Genomic DNA, 24,369 nt, shown 5'->3' on the forward strand with positions numbered 1-24,369 from the left:
ATTTTTACAGTTTTAGTTTTAGTCAGTGAAACTCAAAAAATTTTAGTGGGACATGATATAAGGTTTGAGAGTGATTACTACGGCTGCTTTGAACGATGAAGATGTGGGGAAATGTCCTGCAGCTGCAGCCAACATTACGAGTCTGGAGACTGAACCTACCTAACAGCTTGTGTCCTCTCTGCTACACTCAGGAACACAGCAACAGTCAGGTATACTCCACCAGCTTTCTCACCTCATTTTGACAGATTATATGCACAGTGGAGAAATATAGATTCTTAACATGTGATAGTCCAGCACTAACAGTTTAGTCTTGTTCAGTCACCTCAATGAAAGCTGAACTTACTTTTTGTCTGAGTTTTCATTATCAAAGATGTATTTTTAGTTATAATTGGAACTCCTTACTCATCTTCATGGCATTGTCTTGAATGTGTTAATTTTGTGTGTCAAGTAAGACATTTTCTGTGTTTTTCTTTCAGATTTCCATAAAAGTAATTTTCATTGCAGCACTATGGTAAACATTTTACACATAATCAAGCTTTTGTAAGATATTCAACACCAAATTCAGTTAAGCTGGGACAATGTTTAATATAAAATGTGAATAAAAACATGGAAACCCTTTATTTAACAGAAAAAAAGTTCTAATACAACATAACTTCATTGTAGTGCATCTGGGCCCAGTCCCTGATTGGTGCCACAGCATCAGTGTTACTGTATGTCCACGTTCAATAAATTTTAAATAAGTACATAGATATAAAATGTTGAAATTGATAAATGTTGTTGTTTTTAGGACATTTTTAAATTCTAAGCCAGCAACGCATCTCAAGAAAATAGAGGCAGAGGTAACAAAAGACTGGAAAGTTGTGAGAGACTTAAAGACCACCTTACATGGCATCTCATCACTCTAGTAGGGTTAACTAAGCACAGGTATGGTCTTATCTACCTTTAAAAAACTTTCCCCCTTTATTGAAAGTGGAGTAGAAGTAAAATGACAACTTTTAGAGCAAGATATTTGAGATGGCAGGCCTGTCCAAAGAATTGGCTGGGCTCCAGACAAACCCAGAGAACGGGCTAGTTGTGATTTATTGATGATATAAATGCATGTGTGTTGGATCAGTAGCATTGGTGCTAGTGGCCTGGCTAACAGTTACTTTGTTTTTGAGCCAAAAAGTGTTTCAAGCTTTTATAAGATTCTGCTGTTCAAATCTTTATTTTAACCCCTTTTTATCATTGTATTGTCTATTGCTACTTTTGCCACTTTTAACCCATTTTTTGGCACTTTTTAACTGGTTTTCACCATTTTTACCTCCCAGTTTTGCCACTGATCTCCTCTCTTAACCCATATTTGCTGTTCAAGCCTTTTTACCTAATTTAAACTAGTTCGCTTTTAACCAATTTTTGCCACTCTAGCCACTTTTTATTGCTTATTTCCACCCATTTGTACCACTTTTTTACCCATTTTTGCTCCTTTTTTAACTGCTATGATTATTTAAGCATTTTTTCCTTTATAGTTATTTCAAGTCCTTCTACTTTATCCTCTGGTATCCTGATGTTTGTGCACATCATGGCTGAGCTATGAAGTCTGACATAACTTTCCAGATAGTTTAAATCGGTGTGCCCATCCACATTGTTTACATTACAAATAAAATGGTAACTCTGTTTCAGGAAAATGGGCTTACATTTTGAAAATGCTATATTGTACAACAGCATAAATAAATAAATGCAATTTTTTGCTGCCTTGATAGGATCAGTAATTATTCAGGTGAAATGTAAAATATGGTTATCTCAGCTTAACCATGATTTTCCTGACCTCCATGGACCCCCCATTTGGCTGAGCCCTAGAAAGCTTTCCCCTTTATCCCCCCTTATGGGTGGCCTTGTGTGTAAGTGCTTGGAAATAATTCCTTACTCTTAAAACCAAGCTATGCAATAAATGGAGATGTGACACAGATGCAGAAAAGCACACTGAGTCCAGAGTGAGCGGCTACAGCACAGAGCTAATCCCTGTTTCACACCCATCTGCTGACCAATGAGAATCTTAGGCCCTGCTTTTCCCTGTTTTATTGTGAGCCAGACAGTCACATCCAGCAGGCTCAGGGGGGCTCACGAGTCAAAACCATACACAGACACAGTGGTAGTGTGACTTTTGGGTAATTACCCCCTCTGTCACATGACCAAAGCATTTCCTCTACTGAATGTTTTGTGCAAGGGCATTTCCCACAATTCCAGGCAGCACAAAAAATGAAGAACGCACCTATGATGTATTTTTTTTTTCCTGCAAGTCATGAGTTGGCACCAGGAGTTTGTAGATAAAGAAATATGAGTGTTCAGTGTGCTTCTTCAACAGCCTGTGGACGATGTGCATCCACATACATGTCTCACAAAATTTCTGTTTACCACAAAATGACTGTTTACCTGAATAATGAGGATAAAACATAGTTTAGAACATTCAACAGAAGAGTTGGTATGTCATTTCTTGGTCTAGAGAAGTGACACAACAGCTGGTTGGAATAAGATTAGAGACAGACTTGTGGTTGAATGTTTCCTATTCCTTTTCAAAATAGTCCCTGTATCTACAGTAGGAACTAGCATATGCCAATGATTACTTTAACTCACTGCAGTATTTGTCTCTAGAGTGAAACAGGGAACTGCAATCAAAATCTCTAAAGCAATGTGAAACTGAATGCTGAAAACACCATTTTTAACATTAAAATATAATTGTTACAGCCACATCAGAGTATGTTCCCAAGCTTTACATGTACTTTAATCTCTGATACCCATGCAGAGAGGAGGGGAGATGCAACAAGGGCCCCAAACAAGGCTGAAACCAGAATTGTTGTGGTTATAATGGTATGTATTACAAAACTGCATAATCCTCAGGGTGCCTCAGTAGCATACTGTACCCCTGACAGATATGAAAGATTTGGATACTGTATCACAGAGCAGAATCAAATATTCCTAAATGTATTAAAAGAGTTTAACATAAGCTCCGGGCTGACAGCTACAAAGCACAGACAAACATTTTTTTACAGGAAAAATAGTTGTGGCTTGTCATTGAGGTTAAGGGAGTGTCATTGTATGACTGTTGTCATTTTCCTCTGAACTTAGGAAACCACAAAGTCTTTTCAAAGCAACTGTGAACACCAATGGGGCATTTTTGGCATGGCAACAGACACACTATATTGCCAAAAGTATTCACTCACCCATCCAAATAAGTGAAATCAGGTGTTCCAATCACTTCCATGGCCACAGGTGTATAAAATCAAGCACCTAGGCATGCAGACTGTTTCTACAAACATTTGTGAAAGAATGGGTTGCTCTCAGGAGCTCAGTGAATTCCAACGTGGTACTGTGATAGGTTGCCACCTGTGCAACAAGTCAAGTTGTGAATTTCCTCGCTCCCAAATATTCCACAGTCAACTGTCAGTGGTATTATAACAAAGTGGAAGCCACTGAGAACGACAGCAACTCAGCCGCCAAGTGGTAGGCCACGTAAAATCATGGAGTGGGGTCAGCGGATGCTGAGGCGCATAGTTCACAGAGGTCACCAACTTTCTGTGGAGTCAATCACTACAGACCTCCAAACTTCATGTGGCCTTCAGATTAGCTCAAGAACAGTGCGTAGAGAGCTTAATGGAATGTGTTTCCATGGCCGAGCAGCTGCATCCAAGCCATACATCACCAAGTTCAATGCAAAGCGTCGGATGCTGTGGTGTAAAGCACACCGTCACTGCACTCTAGAGCAGTGGAGACGTGTTCTCTGGAGTGACGAATCGCGCTTCTCCATCTGGAAATCTGATGGACGAGTCTGGGTTTGGTGGTTGCCAGGAGAACGGTACTTGTCTGACTGCATTGTGCCAAGTGTAAAGTTTAGTGCAGGGGGGATTATGGTGTGGGGTTGTTTTTCAGGAGCTGGGCTTGGCCCCTTAGTTCCAGTGAAAGGAACTCTGAATGCTTCAGCATACCAAGAAATTCCATGCACCCAACTTTGTGGGAACAGTTTGGGGATGGCCCCTTCCTGTTCCAACATGACTGTGCACCAGTGCACAAAGCAAGGTCCATAAAGACATGGATGAGAGAGTTTGGTGTGGATGAACTTGACTGGCCTGCACAGAGTCCTGACCTCAACCTGAAAGAACACCTTTGGGATGAATTAGAGCGGAGACGGAGAGCCAGGCCTTCTCGTCTGACATCAGTGTGTGACCTCACAAATGCGGTTCTGGAAGAATGGTCAAAAATTCCCATAAACACACTCCTAAACCTTGTGGAAAGCCTTCCCAGAAGAGTTGAAGCTGTTTTAGCTGCAAAGGGTGGACCATCATATCAAACCCAATGAATTAAGAATGGGATGTCACTTAAGTTCATATGCGACTCAAGGCAGATGAGTGAATACTTTTGGCAATATAGTCCTTTAGGTTGTGTTTTACTTAAGCTTGAATCATGAAAAGCTCTGAAGAAACATTTGAAAAGAGTTTTCTGTCTACATAATTACATTTTGTTAACATTACACAACTCAGTCAGCAGGTGGCAGCAAAAACTGAATTATGCTGCGTTCACAAAACGTCTCTTTTTCATGTATTTTGTGTGTGTGTCAATGTTTGGTGATTGGGATGACAGCTTAAAATATTAAGTAACTACATGGAATATACACTACATGAAAAAAAAAGATTGACCATCTGACCATCAAACCAGCAGGGACTGTTATGACATCGTGTTCAAATACATGTACTTTGATATGGAGTTGGCCCTCTTTTGCAGCTGTAACAACCTCCATCCTTCTTGGAAAGGCTTTCTACAACATTTTGGAGTGTTTCTGTGGGAATTTGTACTCATTCATTCTGTAGAGCATTTATGAGTTCAGGCACTATTGTTGGACGAGAAGGCCTGGCTTGCAATCTCCGTTCCAATTGATCCAAAAGGTGTTTGAAGTGGTTTTGGGTTGAGGTCAGATCTCTGTGCAGGCCAGTCAAGTTCTCCACACTGAACTCATCAAACCATGTCTTTATAGCCCCTTGCTTTGTGCACTGAGGCACAGTCATGTTGGAATAGAAAAGCACCTTCCCCAAACTGTTGCGACACTGTTGGAAGCATAACATTGGCCAGGATGTCTTGGTATGCTGAAGCATTAAGACTGGCTTTCACTGGAGGTAAGGGGCCTTGCCCCAACCCTGACAAAACGGCCCCTTACATTATCTCTCCTCCACCAAATTTCATAGTTGGCAAATGCAGTCAGGCATGTTCTCCCAATATCAATCAAACCCAGACTCACCCCATCTGTCTTCCAAACAGAGAAGCGGGATTTGTCACTGCTTCACTCCAGTGTCTGTGTGCTTTACACAACTCCATCTGACGCTTGGCATCTGACTTGGTGATGTGAGGCTGGTATGCAGCTGTTCAGCTATGGAAACCCATTCAGTGACGCCCCAGTCGTACAGTTTTTGTGCTTACATTAATGCCAGTGGAAGCTCAAAAACTCTTCAGCTTTGGAATCAACAGTGTTGGCGTTATTTACCCAGTCACTGACCCCGCTCTGTGATTTTATGTGACGTCTGCTTCACGGTTGAGTTTCTGTTGTTCCTAAACGCTTCCACTTTCTAACAATGTCACCTACAGTTGACTGAATATCCAACAGGGATGAAGTTTCACAAACTGTGTTAAGGTGGCATCCATCACAGTTCCACACTTGAAGTCACTGAGTTCTTCAGAACGACACATTTTGTATTACAAATTTTAACAAATGGAAAATGCATGGCTAGGTGTTCATACACCTGTAGCAACAGCTCTGATTGAAACTAAAAATTCAATAATGATTGGGTGTGGCCAAATACTTTTGTCTGTATTGTGTATGTTAATGGAAATAAATACTTAATCCAATGCATAATTTCAACAAAAACAGATATTCCATAATGTTTTTGGAAAAATGCACAAAACATTGACCACAATGTGATATCATATTCAAACTTTATTGCAGGATTAGTTTTTTCTCTTACTTCTACATGTTAGAGGTTTCCAAACCTTAGAGCATTGACCTAAATTATTAGCTGATATGAGTAAGAACGAGTAGAGATCATATGTGCATATAGTATTCCCCATTTGCTCAAAAATGTAACGCTACTGTGTGCTTTTTCTTTGAGTAGGCATTGCATTGACTCAAAGTCACCACATGATGGCAGACTGATCATAGAAGTTGGAGAATTTGGGAATTATTCCGTTGGAATACATATATTACTTTGTGTGTAGTATTGCAACAAGTAGAGTAGTTCAAGTTTATTTTAGTTTAAGTTACTTTAAGAGTGTTGTAAATTAATGGCTCCCAAACTTTTTCTGCCAGGGCCATTACAGCAAAAGAAGTTTTCAAGCCTCCCTACTCTCACCCACTCATTATCAACTCATGAGCATTTTAAGACTGAATAATCTTATGATGGTGTAAATAAATTACACATTTTCCTGGAAGTCCTCTCATAAAATTTGCAATGCTTTCCAAGTAGTGCAAACAGTATGCATTGATTTTATTCAGCCTTTTAATTTAGCATTGCTGAACCGAGGCCCTCGTGTAGATCTAGTTACAATGTAGATGATGGATAGTTATTAAGCATGTCTGAAAGGTCTCAGTGTTTTACAACAGTCTGCTGGAATTTCTTTTTTACATTATCCACAGAAAGGAATTTAGAGGGATGTCTGATTGTGAGCTCAGATAAGCAGACATCGAAGTACCACCTTATCCAAGGGGGGTCACCAAAACACTCAAGACAGAAACTTCCCAACAATTCTACTTTTTTTGTTGTTTTAGATATGCAGTGGTTTTGTTTTTGGCACACTATGAACAGATTTGTCAAATAAAAAGGACTATATGCTTCAGAAAAACTAAAATAATTTAAATTCAAATGCACAAAGTTGTTCTGGTGTACCCAATAAACTGATAACTACATGTCACAATGCCCATAATAGTCATAAAGTCATTTCACAATACAACACTCAAACATAAATCAAGCAGCTCAAATTTCATATTATAAAGAGTTTATTGCAGGCAAACAATACCATAAATTATATTTACAAACTATAAAACAACATTCTTTTTTTTCTGGCTCCATGGATTGCTGGTAAACAGTCTTTCAGTCTTGGTTAAGATTGAATCCTTCTTGCAGTCGAGTTTGATCACAGGGACCGCTGCAAACTGCAAAACGCCACGTAGATATTTAAAGCTACATTCAGGAAATAAACTGGGTTAGATGCACTGCATTTTCAGAACTCTGAATTCAGCATTGAAACTTAAAGTTACTTAAAATATTGACTTTAACGCCAAAATAGGGATTTTTTTTAACAGCATCAGCCTATATTTGTACTTAACAGATAGAGAATTTAAAACCACATTTTTGGAGTGCTCTCAGTTACGTACTGGCTCTTTATTCAACAGAACTGCAGCCAGTTTGGATTTAGTGTTTCAGGTTGGCAACCTTACTGAGGAGACCATTCCAAACCATTTTCTGCAATGTACATTATAGTTGTGCTGTAAAACCATTTCAGCTATGCACAGTGCATTTTGGATTAAGACAATCTACATTTGACGAATGATTGAAGTTTTTGGCCTTTAAGGTATGCATGGGGTATTAATTAAAATATATCAAATAATGCACACAAATATATCAAAATTATTCACAAATTTTCTTAAACTTATCTGCTGTTCCAAAAAGAACTCTAAAACAAATCCACAGCACACTAGTTTTCTCTTGGCATTAAGTTTAGATGCAAAGAAAAGTTCTTAAAAGAAATCAAAACAATAGGGGGAACCTTCCTTGTCTGAAAACACCACCTTAACAAGTTGAACAGTTATCCTGTCGATTGTCCCCACTTGCTCATCAACACTGACTGAAGTGCAACTATAAACAGCTCTTTTAGTTAAAATGCTTGTTTGTTGTAAAATAAAAGTCTGAACCTATCTGATGCTAGTTTCCTCTGCTTTCAACATTCCAGTAAGTTGGTTGGGTATGTATTTGTTGCACGTCATTGTTTTCTTTTCCTCTCTGACTCTAAACAAAAGTTCTCAAACGCCTCTTCTATCTCGGGCTCCATCTCATCTTCGAAGTCGTATCTGTGAAAGCACAAAAGTATAGATTTAGAGCCACAGACTTATACAGGCTTAAGATCTTTGGGCCTCATTCACCAACCATTCTTAAAAAGAAAACCTAAAACCTCCTTAGGCTGCTTTTAAGAAGACTGACTTTCTCTGATGTTTTCTTAACAAGGATAAGCTCTTTGCTGGGAACAAAATCTAAGAACACTACAGAGCAATTGTGCACATTTGAGTGCTCATATGCTGGGGAAAACTATATTTCCCCATGTTTTTCTTAATTTTGAACATCCCTTAACCAACATACTGTACAAATATACAAGATTTACATCTAGTTAACCTTATTTCAGTAGTGCAATGTTTGATCAAACCTGCAATGTGATTATTCAAAAAAAATTTTTTTAAATGGTTGAAAACTTTTTATTAGTCATTAAAAACATCATATTTTTTGTTTTTAGACACGTTACAACAATCTAAGATCAAACTTTTATTATGAGTGATATCATCCAATGTTTGCTTGTAGTTTATATTCTAACTCCACTACTGGCCCAACTTATTAAAAAAAAGACATCAGCACGATCATGTGCACTCTAAGCAGCTCATCTTCCATTTCAGAACATCTCAAGTTTTTTCTTACATTCAGAGTCATTTTATTTATGTATATATTTATGCTTTTGTGAATATTTCAGCCAAACTGTAACCTCTTAACCTGGCACGCCAGATGGTTTTGTTTCTCACATCCATCTGGTTAACCATTGGTTGTAACAGTGTATGTTTTTATAGGCACACACTGTACAAGGAGCTATTTTTTTCAACAACTTGTCCATTTTGGTTTTTAGAGGGATACGAGTTTTGCATTACAAGGAGCATGGCTGATTTGTCTGCACAGTGTAAAAGGTTCCTACACAATTTTAAAAATCTAATTCAAGACCCTTTTTAATTACCTGAGCTAAGAAAATTAATATTGCAAAATGAGGGGCCTGTGAGATTTCCAGTACACTGGACAGAGCCGAATTCATTTATTAAATGCACTTTTAATGGACTGTCAACTGATATGATGCCTTTGTGTCATACAGAAAAAAAAAATTATTTATTGCTGGCACATTTAATGCCTCTTTTCTATCAATACAATGTACAGTGACATTAATCATATCATACACTATAAGCACAAATAAAATCAAATGAACGTTGCTAGAAATTAAGATTGGATGAAGACACATTTTAGTCAAAGTGCCATCTAAAATTTAAGACCTCTCACAGGTAAAAAGTATTTTTCAGACTATTTATGTTCTAAAATTCTAAAGTGTTTAAGACCTTTTCAGACTTTTCAAGGATCTGCAGGCACCCCGATTGTAGCTTTTAGTCAGGGGCTAAACTGTTTCTCAGTTGGTCTAAATTTGACTTGCAAGAGCATTTTCTAATAAGGGGACCAATGCTGATTGGCTACAAAAGCCATTTTCAGCAACCAAATTGATGACATAATTTAGGCTTCATCCAAAATTTCTGACAGTCTTTGATATTTATATACCAATTCTGTTTAATCGTGTGTGACTTCTGTGTATGCACACAACTCTGTAGTCTCATGCCCTTGTATGGACGTAAAGGGGACATTTTTCTATGCTAATCAGGACAAATATGCACTGACTGTTAGGAATTTTCAGTTGGAGAACACAGGTCTGAAAAATTCAGCAGTTTAGGAATAGCTTTGTCTATTTGTCTTCTTAGCATCTTAACAAATTTAAGGGGTAAAAAAATGTAGGAGATGTAGATGAATTAGGGCTATTTTGACAAACTTATACCTATACATGTATGTTTAACTAGTGTTAGCACAATATTCAATAAGTGTATGCAAAAGACACATTAAAAACACGCTCACAGACACACACAGTTCTGAGAGAGAAGATAGGAGCAAGCTAAGCCCTCTTTCACATCCATCTGCTGACTACACTGAAACTGAGACCATGCTTGACCCTGTTGCATTGTGGGGCAGTCAAACACATTTGCCAAGCTCAGGGGCCCACAGGTCAGTTGCGTGAAGCTGGAGTGGTGTCACATTGGTCACATGACTGAACATAAAAAAAAAAATCTAATCATGAAAATGTGTTGAAAGTACTGAAACTTCCTCATCTTGTATCTTTAATGAGTCTCACCTCAAAGTAGAGTGTATTTCTGATGAGTTTATATTGATGGTGTCATATTTGATTACGCAATTTAAAGTCCTACAATATGAAAATGATGTCTCTCTTTGAACAACATTGATAACAACATCCATCAGTAGGTCCCAAAGTGTATGACTTGTGTATTTTCACCCCCTCTGATATATACTTACAACTCATTTCCATTTTCTCCATAAGCGTCGTGGAAATAATCCTGCTTGTCCAGGATCTCTTGGTATTTTTCAGCATATTCTATAAAAACAGAGAAGAACATTTAAGGGCAAATGTGGTCCTTTAAACATAGAGGACTGCTTTAGCTTCATATTTAGCAGACTTAACTCTGTGACTATGAAGAATATTGCAACCACAATGAGTCAACAATAAATGCCAATTTATAGGGGTGTAACGGTACAGAAAAATTTCGGTTCGGTACGTACCTAGTTTTGAAGTCACGGTTCGGTACGGTAATTGAAGCGAATAAATATACAAATATACACACATATATATATATATATATATATATATATATATATATATATACACACATATATATATATATATGTGTGTGTGTGTGTGTGTGTATATATATATATATATATATATATATATATTTGTTTTTTTGTTTTAATTAAATTGTTTTAAAGTAAATAGACTGAATAAATTACATTTAAATTATTAATTATGCCGCAACCTCCTCCCAAAAGTTCTTCAATGATTAAAAATATAAATAAATATAATTTTGAATTCCTAGGTTTTTTTCATTGATATATTGACATATTTATACCCATTCTTTAAATACTAAAATTTCCCCGACGATTTGAACGCATCATCATACAACCATAAGTTGGCTTGCTAAGTAAGCAAATTAGCGTCTATTCTGCTGATTTCAACAGACTTCAGCACTGGATTACTTTTTAAACCAGTGAGACCTATTACAAAGTTTGGGAGAACTTTTCACAGCCCATCTTGGTGGATAAAGAGGATAGAGCCGTGTGAAATCTGAGGACAACTTTACCATGACGCAGATGCAGACATGAAGGCGTCCTCTTTCTCCCCCCTCTGAGCCTGATAGTTGAAGGTAGAATTAATTTGATTCACAGAGCCAGAGCACCATTGTTATAATAAAAACTATCTTAAAGAATAGGAAATTGATAACTGGCTGGTGAGACTTTTTGTTGTTCCCCCTCGTTACAGTGATGTTCTTGTTTGAGTGGAGCCTTTTTAAAATGCTTTGATTGGTCTGCTGGATGACGTGCTGTCAGCAACACACCTGCTGAAAAATGTCAGCGCTACTGTTGTTGTCTTTGTCCACTGTTGAATTTTACTAGGAAACAAAGTATTCCTAAACAGGACACGTTTATCTGGAAATATTCAGGCTGTTGTTGTCATTTGCTGTGATGGTGTGGTTGCCAGGACAGTGTGACAGTGGGCTGTTCTCTGGTTTTCCATCTGTGTATGAGCTCCATTCCACATGTATTCGTTCGGTACACGTCTGTACAATACCGAGAGGCACGTACCAAATCGGTGTGGTACGAATACACGTACCTTTACACCCCTACCAATTTATAATAATGACAATAACCAACACTGGGGTGTTTAACTAGTTCAAAATGATGGTTTTACAGACATTTCTGCCATCTCTTGATTAGACTGATGACAACACATTATGTTTTTCCATTTTTTTTTTAATTTCTAATTTTGAAAAGAAGATAAATAAGAAGTATCTTGCATGTGTTTGGTTGTTGTGACTACCTGAACACAGCTGATAGCCCTGTAAACAGCAACGCTGCTCTCTACTTATTGTTAAATAATAACTTTGCATTGCTTTTATTTTAGGTTTTTGTTGCCTTTATTTAGACAGGACAGGGTAGAGTAGGAAGTTGGGAAAGACACTGGGAAATGACATGTGGGGAGGAAGTCTCAGGCCAGATGAACCCCGACCGCCACCACTGCTTAGAGGACTACAACCCCTGTACATGGTGTGTGACATAACTGCAAGGCCATCAATACCCAATGTGCATTTCATATCAAATACCATTAGTATAGCAAGTATGAAGACAACATATCATTTAAAGAAAACCAGCCATACATTTGTATGGACTAATGGGGTTAGAGGTTATATGAGCAATTCATCTCACTACTGCTCTCCAAAATATCTGTAACTTCTCCCATTCCCAGAAATGACGGATTAGAGTTCTTTTGTGGGTTTGGCATTCAGAGGCATCTATTAAACTGACTTATTTTTACCAGGGTAATATAAGGCCTTGTTGTCCAGCTGTATTGAATCAATTGAAGTCAAGTTTCCCCCACCTGATCCATGTTGGAAATGTTTCAATAGCCTTACCTGGATCTGCTGCTGTAAAAGGAGTGCCATCTTCTGTGTAGAACGTGGGCTCATTCTGAGAGGAGAAACAAAACCAGTGTCAAACAGAAAACAAATTCACAACACACTTGTAAGAGAAATGTGCAAATAAAGAGCAAAGAGATCAGGGAGTGTGGGATGGCTGGGACTTACCATAAAGTAGTTGGGATCATTTTCTGGTGTGGCATTGCTGGCTGCTGCAGCAGCTCGGACTCGGCCCCAGTCACTAGACCTCAACTCAACTAGTTTCAGAAGCATCTGTCTGACATCCCTAAGAAGAAAATGCTCTTATGAGAAAGCTAACCCTGGGTGTCTGTGAGCCTGCTATTCTTAACTGTTCCTTCTTTTTGGCATTTCAGCCTTGACTCACTTTATGGCAGACTTTTGAAGTTTTGAGGTATTTCTAATAAAAACAGGATTTCTTTTGGTGTTGTTATAAGATTACCTATTCCTACAATGTTCTGGATAATGGAGGATTTTATTAACAGTAACAGTTAAAACACATTCTGTGACTACTATAGCAGATACCTCTTTGAACAACTCTGCTCATTCACAACATCTCTGATCTAAGAGCAGGTTTGAAGGATTCTAAATCATAAGTTTCCTTCAGTCTAAACCTTGAGGAACAGCTGCAAATAACAACCCATATTGAAATACGTACCTGCTGCATGTGGCATCCAGTAGAACAGTTTCTATTTTGCGGATCAGTTCTTCCATGTGTGGTTTTCCACTCTCTTTCCATGCGTCATCCAGGACTGAGCCTGTCAGCTGTTAAATCAAAACACATTCTTCTTACATCCCTAAACACAGACATAGCTCAAAAGCTTTGATTACAAAAGTTTCTAATTGAAATTTGAAACCTTAAGTAGTTTGACAGCACAGATGAGATTCGCATCCACAGGATTATCAAAGAGACTCTTCATGAGCTCATTAAGAGCAGCGAGGAGGATATCTGCTCGAAGACCTTTTCCACTCTTTACCTAAATACAGAAAGAGATTGGCACAAAGTGTGACTGAGTCGCAACCTGCTTCAAACACTGCTAAATGTGGCTAAATATAGGACTTAATACTGTGAAATTAAGTGGTTCAGCAAGGAGAACAGTTTGTTGTGTAAGTTTTAACAAAGTAACTAAATAAAAGTTTGCTACAATATTGATGCATAAAATGCCAAATATCTTACCTCCAGGTTAAGATAGAGCTCTCCCAAAAATAACACAAAGGAGTGGAATTTCTTCCGTGTTTCAGGGTCTCCTTTAACAGCGACATCCCTCTGTTCAAACTCTGTTCGACATCTACACAAAACAACAGTCTTTCTTTTTAACAGCCACCAAAAACATTCTTCACATCGCTACGTATGTCGCTCATGTTTTTATCACCCCATAGCTAGCTATGAAAAGCTTTTAATAGAAATGAAAACCTTTATTACATTGAATACAGCACAAAGACAATATTAAATGTTCAAAGGGATAAACATTATTGTTTTTTGGAAATATACAAAAACTGACCTGATGCCGGTAACATGTTCCAAAGAAGTTGGGACAGGGGCAAGAAAAGACTGTGCTAGTTTGTATTGCTCAAAAAACACCTGTAACATGCCACAGGTAAGTGGGTAATTGGTAACAGGTGATAGTACTATGAGTTGATATAAAAGGAGCACTCCCGAAAGAATTTGTCACTTATAATCAACAATAATGTGGGGTCTCTGGGCCCAAACTCATCTGAGATGGACTGACCTAAAGTGGAAAGTGAGCTGTGGTCTGAAAAGCCACTTTTCACATTATTTTTGGAAACAATGGATGAGACAGACCATCCAGATCATTTCAATACAAAGTGCCAAAGCCAGTATGTGTGATATTGTTTGGGTGTATAAATGCCTATAGCATGGGTAACTAGCACATTTGTGTAGGCACTGTGATACTGAGAGGTACATACAAGTTTTGGAGCAATATATGCCAACACCCAGACAGTGTCTTTTTCAAGGACATCTCTGCTTATTCACAAAGACACCCAAAGCTACATTCTGCATGAGGTATGAGTTACAACAGCATGGCTTCACAGTAAGAGTAGTTACTGAGCTGGCCTGCATGCAGTCTAGTCCTGTTACCCATTGAGAATGTATGGGATATTATGAAGCAGCAAATATGACAACAGAAACCTAGTAATGTCCCCTTCCACTAAGGATGTTCCGATATGATTCCGATTCCAAGGTGTTGGTATCGGCCAATACCAAGTACTGGTCCAATACCAGTCTGAACTTTCTGAACTGACTGTTCAGGCTAACAAATTATTTTAGACCTATATTTGACTCAGAACATGGCTCCACAAATAGAATTGTAAATGTACAGCATCTCTGCAACCCTAAAGTTGTTTTCCTGCTGATTATTGAGTTTTGCTGCTAAATATTAAAATAACAATAATATAGGGGGCTGCATCACAGGCTCTCTCTATCTCTCTCTTTTTTTAAATACAAACTTTAGTGCAGTTTTCCAAATACAATATGAAACTTACAACTTGCATATTAACAATTATTTTATACAGATATGTACTCAATGTATACAGTTGTATAAATCATCAATTGCATTGAACTCAATCTCTCCTTTCCGCTAGTTTGGGCAGCATCACGTGATTACGGAACAGCCTGCTATTGGCTGACAGACACTCACAGAGAGAAACAATATTGCGATTAGCATTCGAGCTAGCAGTAATAAATGATCATAATTCGGTTTAAATTGATAGAAGATGTTCAATATCGGGTTTGCTGGTGTGGATTTAATCATTAAAGTCCCCAAAAGACACACGAGTTCCAGGCTAGCTGAAAATGCTGCTGCACGGGACTCAAAGGCAGCAACAGCATCAATAGGAGAACATAACGGCTAGCTTCTAAAGGAAAAACAAGTGAGATGTAACGATTTATGGTTTAAAAGTTATTTAAGTTTCTATAAACTGTGTCCCTTCTTGTCTTGTATGACAGTGCCAGTCTGGAGGCGTTTTAACGATCACATTCTGAGAAAAACTGTCACACAGCCTCCGTTCTTTGCTGCTTCAGCGGGTCCCTTTGTTCTTCTTTGCTGCCGCTGTGCTAAAAACGGAAGCCCGTCCATTCAGTGGCAGTGAAGAAGAATTTATTTCCAGTTTATAGCTCTAACAGTTAGCATGGCTAAACGAAGCAAACCATAAAGTTAAACCAAATAGTAAGATCAGTGCATAAACTCGTGTACTCGCCAATACCGATACCTGCATTTTAAGCAGTATCGGACATATTTCTGCTACTTGCATCGGAACAACCCTACCTTCCACCTCAACAATTAACATCTTTAGTAGGGATGCACCGAAAATTCGGCCACCGAAAATTTTCGGCCGAAAATGGCCCAAAAGTGCATTTTTGGTTTTCGGCCGAAAGACTTTAATCACCGAAACAAGAAGGCCAAAACACGACGTTGTGATGACGCAAGCAAAAACCGCGGCCAGCACGCGCTTGGATCAGTGGTTCTCAAATAAGGGTACACATATGGGAAGGCACTCCAGGGGGTACGCGGGATTTTAAAATACATGCCGGCTATTTAAGCAAATAGCGCCTTTCTTTGCATGTCAGGAGCTGCACGTTTTTGCGAGTATATTACGTACATTCTAAAATCAAATTCATGCTGCGAACGTCTGCGTTGTGTTTTCTCTGTCCTCTGATAAACAGTGATATTTATTGAAGCGGAAGATAAAAGGAGGTTTGTCCCTCTCTGTCCTTCACTCCGTGCGTAACGTGGCACTTTTACGCACAGCCAGGACGTCAGTGCCGTTTTGTTCCACGGTTTCATTCACTGTGCCAGCCAAGTTTGTACGAGGAGGGACTGACTTTTCATTCATTCTATGTCAAATATGATCAGTAAGAGTATAATGTTGCTAAGCTGAGGCTCGCGGTGAGAGGAGTTAACTCTCTCCACAGCGCACAGACTGGCTCAACTGTTTGTGTTCCAGACTGTCCAGAGGAGTCATTTAGCTGGTTGATCTGGAGCTTTTATAAGTTGTATGTCTGAGGTCAGAGGAGACTGTGTTGGTAAATATTTCACTAAAGTCCCGTTAGTTTAGAAACAGCTCCAGCTGTGTGAGTTTCGCTACGACGAGGGCACATGGTGGTGGTGCCGATTTTTAAGGTAGACAGAAGAACAAAAACGTCCTCCTCTCCAACACCACCTGATGTTTGATATCGCCTTATATATATGTATATGTTTTTGCCCTTTTTTTTTAGCCTGGTAGAGAGGGAGACAGGCAACAGGCAGCCCAACATGCCCATATGAGCGCAAATGCGCTACTTAAATATCCGCAGTAATGTCGCGCTGCGAAATGATGTTGCAGGTGAGGAAGCTTGCTTTGACTCGCTACAGGTTCTAAATGTAAATATTTTGTGTAATAATTTGCATGAAAAAATTGGGTATAGGTGTAAGGACTTTAAGTTTATAAATTGGAGTTAATATTTTGTATGCTGATAAATTTAATCACCCTAAAACCCCCTGAGTCTCCCCCATGGCAGGATGGTTTGACCCACACTGGCACATGCCTGTCAATCACTCTATTCACAACCTCTCCATTCATAAAAAGGTTTATGATTTATTTTTTGTGAAGAAATGTTGATCTATAACTAAGTTTATGATTTCATTTTGAGAAGAGAGAAGAGAGAAGTCTTTTTTTATAATTTGTTTATTATTTACAGGTTTTTAGTTCTTTCTTGCTCTATGTTTTTATTTCCATATTGTTCCAGAGAGACCACTGCAGCTGAGCAGAGTTTTGCACACTTCTGGGTTTAAAGCCTTTCCAGTCACTGTTTTCAATAGCTACATTAATTTAAATTCCCACATTTAGCGATGAGAAGATGTGCCATGACTTTAGTAATGCATTTTTAATATCTAAAATGTATGAAAAATACTTGTAATTTGAAAGTGTTTATCAGTTATAAAGTTCGATAAATCAGATGGCTGTCACAGCTCTCTTTAATGTCTTTCTTTTTGGCCAAAAAGCTTTGCACTGTTTAGGGGGAACTTGGCTGAAAAAAATACTTCAAAGGGGGGAAAAGACTGAAAAAAGGTTGAGAACCACTGATTTAATGTATACACGATTGCGGTCAAGTTAAACATTTTATTTTGTATTTTATTTTATCTTATATTGTGTATTGTTGGAATGTCAGTGCTTAATAAATATTTACATAATTTTGTAATTGATTTATTCTTTGAAGCATTAATATTAATTTTTGCGATTGCAATTGATTTTAGTGAGGTTAGTACACAGTCATAGCCATAAATGCAATGGTACTAATAATTGGCATAATAATTTCTTTCGGTGTTTCGGTTTTCGGCCTTGGTTTCCTCATTTTCAGTTTTCGGTTTCAGCCAAGAATTTTCATTTCGGTGCATCCCTAATCTTTAGTGCCCAGACACCTATAGAGTGTTGTTCAAACAAAAGATCATGCAACAAATTGGTAAAGATGCTCTGTCATACAGCTTGCATATTAAATGTCTTTTCTTCATGCTGTATTCAACTGAATATAGGTTTTAAAAAGTTGGGTTTTTTATAAATCTAAAATGTTAAACCTCCTTTTGGCATCCATAAAGTTCTAAATAAAAAAATTACATTTATCAAAACAGGAAGTAGTAGTTTCTCCTATATTATCTATCCCTGATTTTAAAGCTCATTTTTAGGAAAAACAGAGATGATTCACCTTTGCAGGAGTAGCTGACGGAAGTTGCCACTTGGTGGGCTGATATTGAGGTGATGGGACAGGTAATTACAAAGCCTGGCACCAGTGTAGGAGAAGTTTGGAATGGCAGTAGACTACAATAAAAAATACAAATTACTATTGATGCTGTAGAGTCTACACTTCTAGAACAGGGGTGTCCAAACGTTTTCCATTTGGGACCACATACAGCGATAAATAAGGCTGGTGAGGCCTCTTTCATATACCTCACCTTGAAGATATTAAGTTAGTAAAACCAGTCTAATGTAGGTTAATGGCTGTTTAATGACTGACAAAGCCAATAACTAATCATTTTAAGGAGTCTGAGTTGGCCAATCAGAGTTCAGGGGCACTGGTCAGCCATTGATACCACTGTCTCTGTCCCTGGAACATCATTGGTGCTGCTGTTTGCTATTGTGATCTATCATGGTATAATAAATCAAGATATCATTATTTTGATTGCCAATTTATTTACCATGTATGGTGTCTCAATTTAGTCGTGCAAAATGAACAAAGTCAGAAATGAACAAATTCATCTTTCAAAATGTTTGTTTACAGAACTAGCATGGTAGCATTGCTTTGTACTGAAACTAACAGGAATAATGTAGTCTAGTACAAGCTACGTGGGCCATATTTCATTTAATTTTAAGAATTTGTTGAGGGCCAGCCAAAAATGACTTGCGGGCCGCATTTGGCCCCTGGGACATAGTTTGGACACCCCTGTTCTAGGATGTCAGAAACATGGACTTAGGTACATTTTCATTTGTATCATGTTTTGAACAAGTCAGATCTAAAGTCGTTTTACGTTATATCTATATAAAAAAGCTAATAGAGGGCTTAATGTGTCTCTACAAACCTGTGTGTAAATCAGTTCCACCAGCTCATGCAACGACTCTTCAGTAGTGACCCAGGAGTTGAGCATGCTGGTTATGTGTTCAACATCAGACTCAAAAGACCCTGGTGAGGAGCTCAGGTGGCCCAGGAAGTCCGTGACCATGTCAGCCAAGGTTGGCTCATCATAGCTTTCACTATCATTATAAAAAGTGGGGTCCTGTGCAAACATCAAAATTAAAAATTCAAGAAATATTTTATACCAATAGCTTTACTACAAAGATGCTAAATAATTGAGCAAGAATTAAATCAAATTATTTGAGATAGTAATGCTTAGAAATTAACATCAGAAATTAAGAAAATAACATCAGACCCATGTGTTTTAAAAAAATAAGCTAAAGTATCACAATAAAGGAAGTACTGATGTAAAATAATACTCCTTACCTCACTCAGGCTGATTCCAGAGGGGACAAACTCTGGGGCATTGGCTGACAGCTTTGAAGACTTGACCAAAGAATCCACATCATTGCACCTTTTTGAGGCAGAAGTACTGTTGGCATTTGCATTTTGTTGTGGTTTGTTCTGCTTTTTTAAATCTGGGAACAAAAAAAAAGTTTTAGTCTTATTTATTTGACATTTCTCATCTCACATGTGAAATAGGCTATATCTTATCTTAAAGATAAGACTGACAATGCTCTAAGGTATTGCTTCTGCTTAGAAATAACTGATCTTTAAAAGTGGGTTCTTACTGTATTGCTGATTAACAGTAGAGATACTTAAACAACTGGGTATAGTTTTATTTCAAGCAAAACTAATTCAAAAAGGGTAGTGTAGGCTTGGTGATCATTTACCAGGCTATGTTTAAAGCAAAAGGATCCTACATGCGAGCCGGTTCACAACAAAATACATAAGAAGTATTCACCAAATAAAAGAAGTGTCCAACAGTGAAATAATTTTTGCTCATTGGTGTTACTTTTGAGTTTACAAGCCGCACAGAAAGTCTTCAGAGCAAAGCAAGAGCATCAGATAAACAGAGTGTAGTTGGAAGGGCTGAGCAACTTAACTGGAAAAGTTATCATGATAAACTACTTGACAGCAACCCACACAGGTGCTATTGGGATCATATGAGCCCAATGACTAATTTTTACTATGAAGAGTAAAACCTAACATTTTATGTAATGAAGTTGTGTACACCTGTCCTCAGGCACTACAGACTGTGCGACAAAGGATTACTGGATCTTTAAATTTTCCATCTAGGGTTCCAAAGACATGCCTGCAGAAAGGGGATCAAGCTCAGTGAGCAAGAGGTCCTGTGGCCTAACACTGTGCAAACATACATGACTACACATCACACCCCCAACAACAGCAGAACTGCGCTCTCAACTCCAGCACTTCTAAATTAAAACTGTCTCCTCAGTTACAGTATAAAGTGATAACCACAGGCGTAATGAAACTAGCTTATATACAAGTAAATCAATAATCAGTAACCCAAATACTTTTGGGTTTTAGACCAACAAGTTTGGACACTCAGTAATAGCTAAGGTAAATGATCAATCAGTATTCAAAGATGAAAGTTCAATTGTCTTCCTGGCTGGTATAGTCAAACTTTTATCCTCGCCAATCAAAGCTACAGAGGTGTTAAAATATTTTGTCCCTTAAAAAGAACTCAACTGATTTTTTTTCTACATTGTATACTTAAATGCAAATATCAAAATTATCTGCTGTGTTACAAAAAAAAAGTTAATAGCTACAGTATCTTAAAATCTGAGAGACCCCTAGAAGAATAGCTTCCAGTGAATCCTGAAGCTAATGGGGATCTAAACAAACAAAGAAACACAAACCCATTGCTATTTCAATACAAAATTCTAACTTTTACAACTCATCCATGGGTATATCTGTGAGATTTTGCAGTTTCAAGCATGTTATGCCTTTCATACATGTGTGAGTCACACTGTTTAGATGATCTAATCTCGGCCTTCTTTCTACAAAACATTACAAAAAAAAAAAAACAAGTGATCATGTAACAACTTTTTTACATCCTTCTCTCCAGATCATCTCCCACAGTTCATCATGTCTGAAAAATATTTGAGATTCTTTAAAAAAGCCTCTGAAGACTCATGTGTATAGATATGTCTTCATGCATTCAACCCTTTTCTTGTACTTTTTTTTTTTTTTACCAGATACTTACCTTTTCCTTGTCTGACATTGTGATTTATTTGTGTATATCTTTCTTGATTTCTTCCTTAATTTGTAGGTTTGCTTCAACTTTTGAAGCAATCTGTAACTGTGTGTTTTAAAGTTACTACAAATACTTTCTTTCAGTTTGTTACAGCACAGTCAGGTGTGTTCAAACTTGGAGAAGATCAGTATAGTGCAATATCTTCTGATGCAGACTTCCAACCAAAAGACAAAGAATTAGGCATAAGCCATACAGCTCTCTCTCTCTCTCAGAGATATTCCTAGTAGTGACTGCAAGCTTCTCAATCAGATGTGGAAGGAGAAGTTATACTTCCCCTCTGTTTTGTAATGCTAACTAAATGCAACGTTAGGTTAACTATAGTATATATTTGCTCTACATTCATACGGTTTAACTGGGTGAGTCAGCCGGCAGTGTTACGTGTAACTTGCCAGCTATGGGACATCTGAGTGGGAGCTTAATTTAGATGTGGAATTACCTCATATGAAACAACAATCCAACAGGTGCGTGACGCACAGCCAAAATGCTAGCTGACGTTAGCCAAATTAAATGATGTTTAACGGCTAGCTAGCAAGAACCGCATCTAACTTTTCAGGTGAAGTTAGAGGCTTATTTCCAAACGCTTCTTCAAAAACTGACAGAGGGCAGACACATGTCGGCCTTCGGTGGCAATGTCAGCAAATGGCATTTACACGAAAACGAATCTGAAAGTAGCTAGCTGAGCTAACTGCTAGCTCTATTGACGTTTAAGTTAGCTAGTTAACGGCTCCGTACCTCCAACACCCACGTCGTTAACCGTGCTCATGTTGTTCTCCGCAAATGGCGGGCATGTTCGCGGCTGTCTCAGTGGTTCCCTTTGGTTGAACAGCGTGGATTTGGTCTCCCCATCCACGGCTGTACCCACGAACCCTGGGTCTCCAGGAAGGTTCCTGCTTCTCCCTGCTCCGGGAGCTCGGTCGAAATTATCGTTCATGACTGCTCGTTTGTCAGCCCCGACTCTCAAGGCAGCATCAGAGAATAGATAGAAACAATGCTATGTACCGGACAAACTATTTTTGGATCGTTTGGTTTTTGTTAAGCAGCAAAACACACCCTATCTCTCTTTCATGATGCCTTTTTTTCTATATCGGACTGCTCCACACAACTTTTTATGCCACTTCCTTTAACAACAAACTCGCTGTCATTGTCAGCGTGTTTTAGAAATACAACTAGCTCCATCTAGCGGCGTGGAGTGAAAATCAGTCGCGAATGATACTGTAGAGGGCTGATGGTGATGGTAAGATTATTCAAAATCTTCACTTAAACACCACGTATGAAGTATGTATGAATGTTTCATTGTTTATGCGAACTCAGTTTTAGCGGAAAACTAGCTGATAATGAGAGAGACGAGGTCAGAGAGGCTGCATAGCTGTCGTGCTTAACGGTGGGTAGTCCGCATATTTTCGAAAACTCGGTGAAATTTATGCCCATTTACTTACTCTTTCTAATTTTTCATCCATCAAAGAAAAATCCCACTATCTCTTCCTAAACTCTTCAACACTAGGGAATTCCCTATAACAGTGTTGGCCTCATATGCGGTTACACCGTTTGGCAAGGTGCTCCAAGAGCTGGTAATTCATTATAGGTATGCATCAGCCATATTGAATAATAACAATATGGCTAAAATGACTAAGGGGCCAAGTGTAAGGATAGATAGTAAAGAAAAATACTTAAGTGACATAAGTCTGTCGGCCCAGTCTAAAACTCCACTAACTTATTTGTTCGGCCAATACTTGCAGCAGCTGAAATAGTCAGATTTTTATTGCCAAAGCATCTGTTGCAGATATCAGCTGGTATTTTCATATCTGCCGATACCGCTGATTTACTTTTTAAGCTAGCGTCTGCCGATACTAATATACTGATAATATCATGCACCCCTAACCAAAATGTCCTCATATCAAGCAAATAATTTAGGTAGATCCTTACTGACTTGTTGAAGATAGATTGTTCCTTTTGGCTTTTTGAAACAATGAATTTCAAAGTTACATGAGGCATATAGACATGTTAAGATATTCAGGTGTGGGGAGTTTTAGCAAATAGGGTATTCGAGTGTATATTTCAAATTGTTTAGATGTATTGTAGTTCTCTGGCTTTGCAAACTGAAAAGAAATGCTTCAAAATATTTGCTTATGAGCTAGGACTGCTTTTGCTAAATGGTGAAGGGCCTCATATAAGGCTGTACGATTTGTAAAAAATAGTCTAATTGCGATTTTTTTTCCCCCAAATATTGCAATTTAGTATACGATTCTTATTAGGTTCGTGAACTTATGCATTTTTCAACAAATTCAAGCAATAAATTATTCTATATCATAACCTACAATCAGTCGGGAACACTCATCATACATTTAACCATTTTATTGCTAAATGGATATACATTTTAACTTGGCGGAGAAGGCTCTGCTCTAAAGATGCTCCCTGGGAAAGATGAGCAGCTGCTTTGACTTTTCAGGGAGTAAATGGCTTAGAAACCCCCACATGAATGGATACATAAATGACAATGTGCACTGAAAACAAAGAAATTGTTTTGGAAGAAATTAATCCATGGTAGCATGAATCTGAACATGAGGTTGCAACAAGTTTTAGGTCTTGTACACGCGTAGCCAGGTATCTGGGAAACCACATATATTTTTATACGTTTAGGCCTGTCATCCACACAAAACCGCAGTTTTACATCACTAAAAACGATCTTTTCTAAAAACCTCCGGCCAAAGTGGAGATTTTGGAAAACTCCGGTTTCGTGGTTACATGTGTACACCAGGGAACGGAGTTTTTGGTTCTCAAACGTCACAGCTTGCGCCGTGTTCGAATCGTCTATGGTTTGAATCTCTGGCGGAAGAGACAGAATGATGGAAGTTCATTCTGATTGGCTGGCACGGGTTTCACATCTGAAAAATACTGCCACCGATGGGTGTGGCATGCTTAGAGCAGCATTTAACGGGGATTTTCCGGTTATGTGTAGACGAGTTTTTTTTTGTAAATGATCAGGTGTGGACGAAAGTA

General features: G+C 38.2%; 1 protein-coding gene across 1 annotated transcript; it reads right to left on the minus strand.

Moving 5' to 3' along the window:
- Positions 1-6,997: 6,997 nt before the first annotated feature.
- Positions 6,998-22,497, minus strand: paip1 (poly(A) binding protein interacting protein 1). Its single transcript, XM_041787785.1, has 11 exons — positions 22,105-22,497; positions 19,578-19,729; positions 19,159-19,353; positions 18,288-18,400; positions 13,764-13,875; positions 13,444-13,563; positions 13,245-13,351; positions 12,737-12,854; positions 12,566-12,620; positions 10,395-10,473; positions 6,998-8,086 (listed from the first exon to the last, which is right to left on the minus strand). Exons 1-11 carry the CDS (start codon positions 22,301-22,303, stop codon positions 7,999-8,001), a joined length of 1,338 nt encoding a protein of 445 aa, XP_041643719.1. The 5' UTR covers positions 22,304-22,497; the 3' UTR covers positions 6,998-7,998.
- Positions 22,498-24,369: the final 1,872 nt, after the last annotated feature.

Source organism: Cheilinus undulatus, linkage group 5, assembly GCF_018320785.1.
Source record: "Cheilinus undulatus linkage group 5, ASM1832078v1, whole genome shotgun sequence".
Classification (NCBI taxonomy): Eukaryota; Metazoa; Chordata; class Actinopteri; order Labriformes; family Labridae; genus Cheilinus; species Cheilinus undulatus.

What these genes read in the sequence shown, in the direction of transcription:
- paip1 (XM_041787785.1), bottom strand. Translation starts at nt 22,303, where the DNA reads ATGAACGATAATTTCGACCGAGCTCCCGGAGCAGGGAGAAGCAGGAAC. An exon ending in TAACGACGTGGGTGTTGGAG is followed by an intron (nt 19,730 to 22,104) that starts GTACGGAGCCGT and finishes TTTTGTTCCCAG; the next exon opens with ATTTAAAAAAGCAGAACAAA. An exon ending in GGAGAAAATGGAAATGAGTT is followed by an intron (nt 8,087 to 10,394) that starts GTAAGTATATAT and finishes GTGCTTTCACAG; the next exon opens with ATACGACTTCGAAGATGAGA.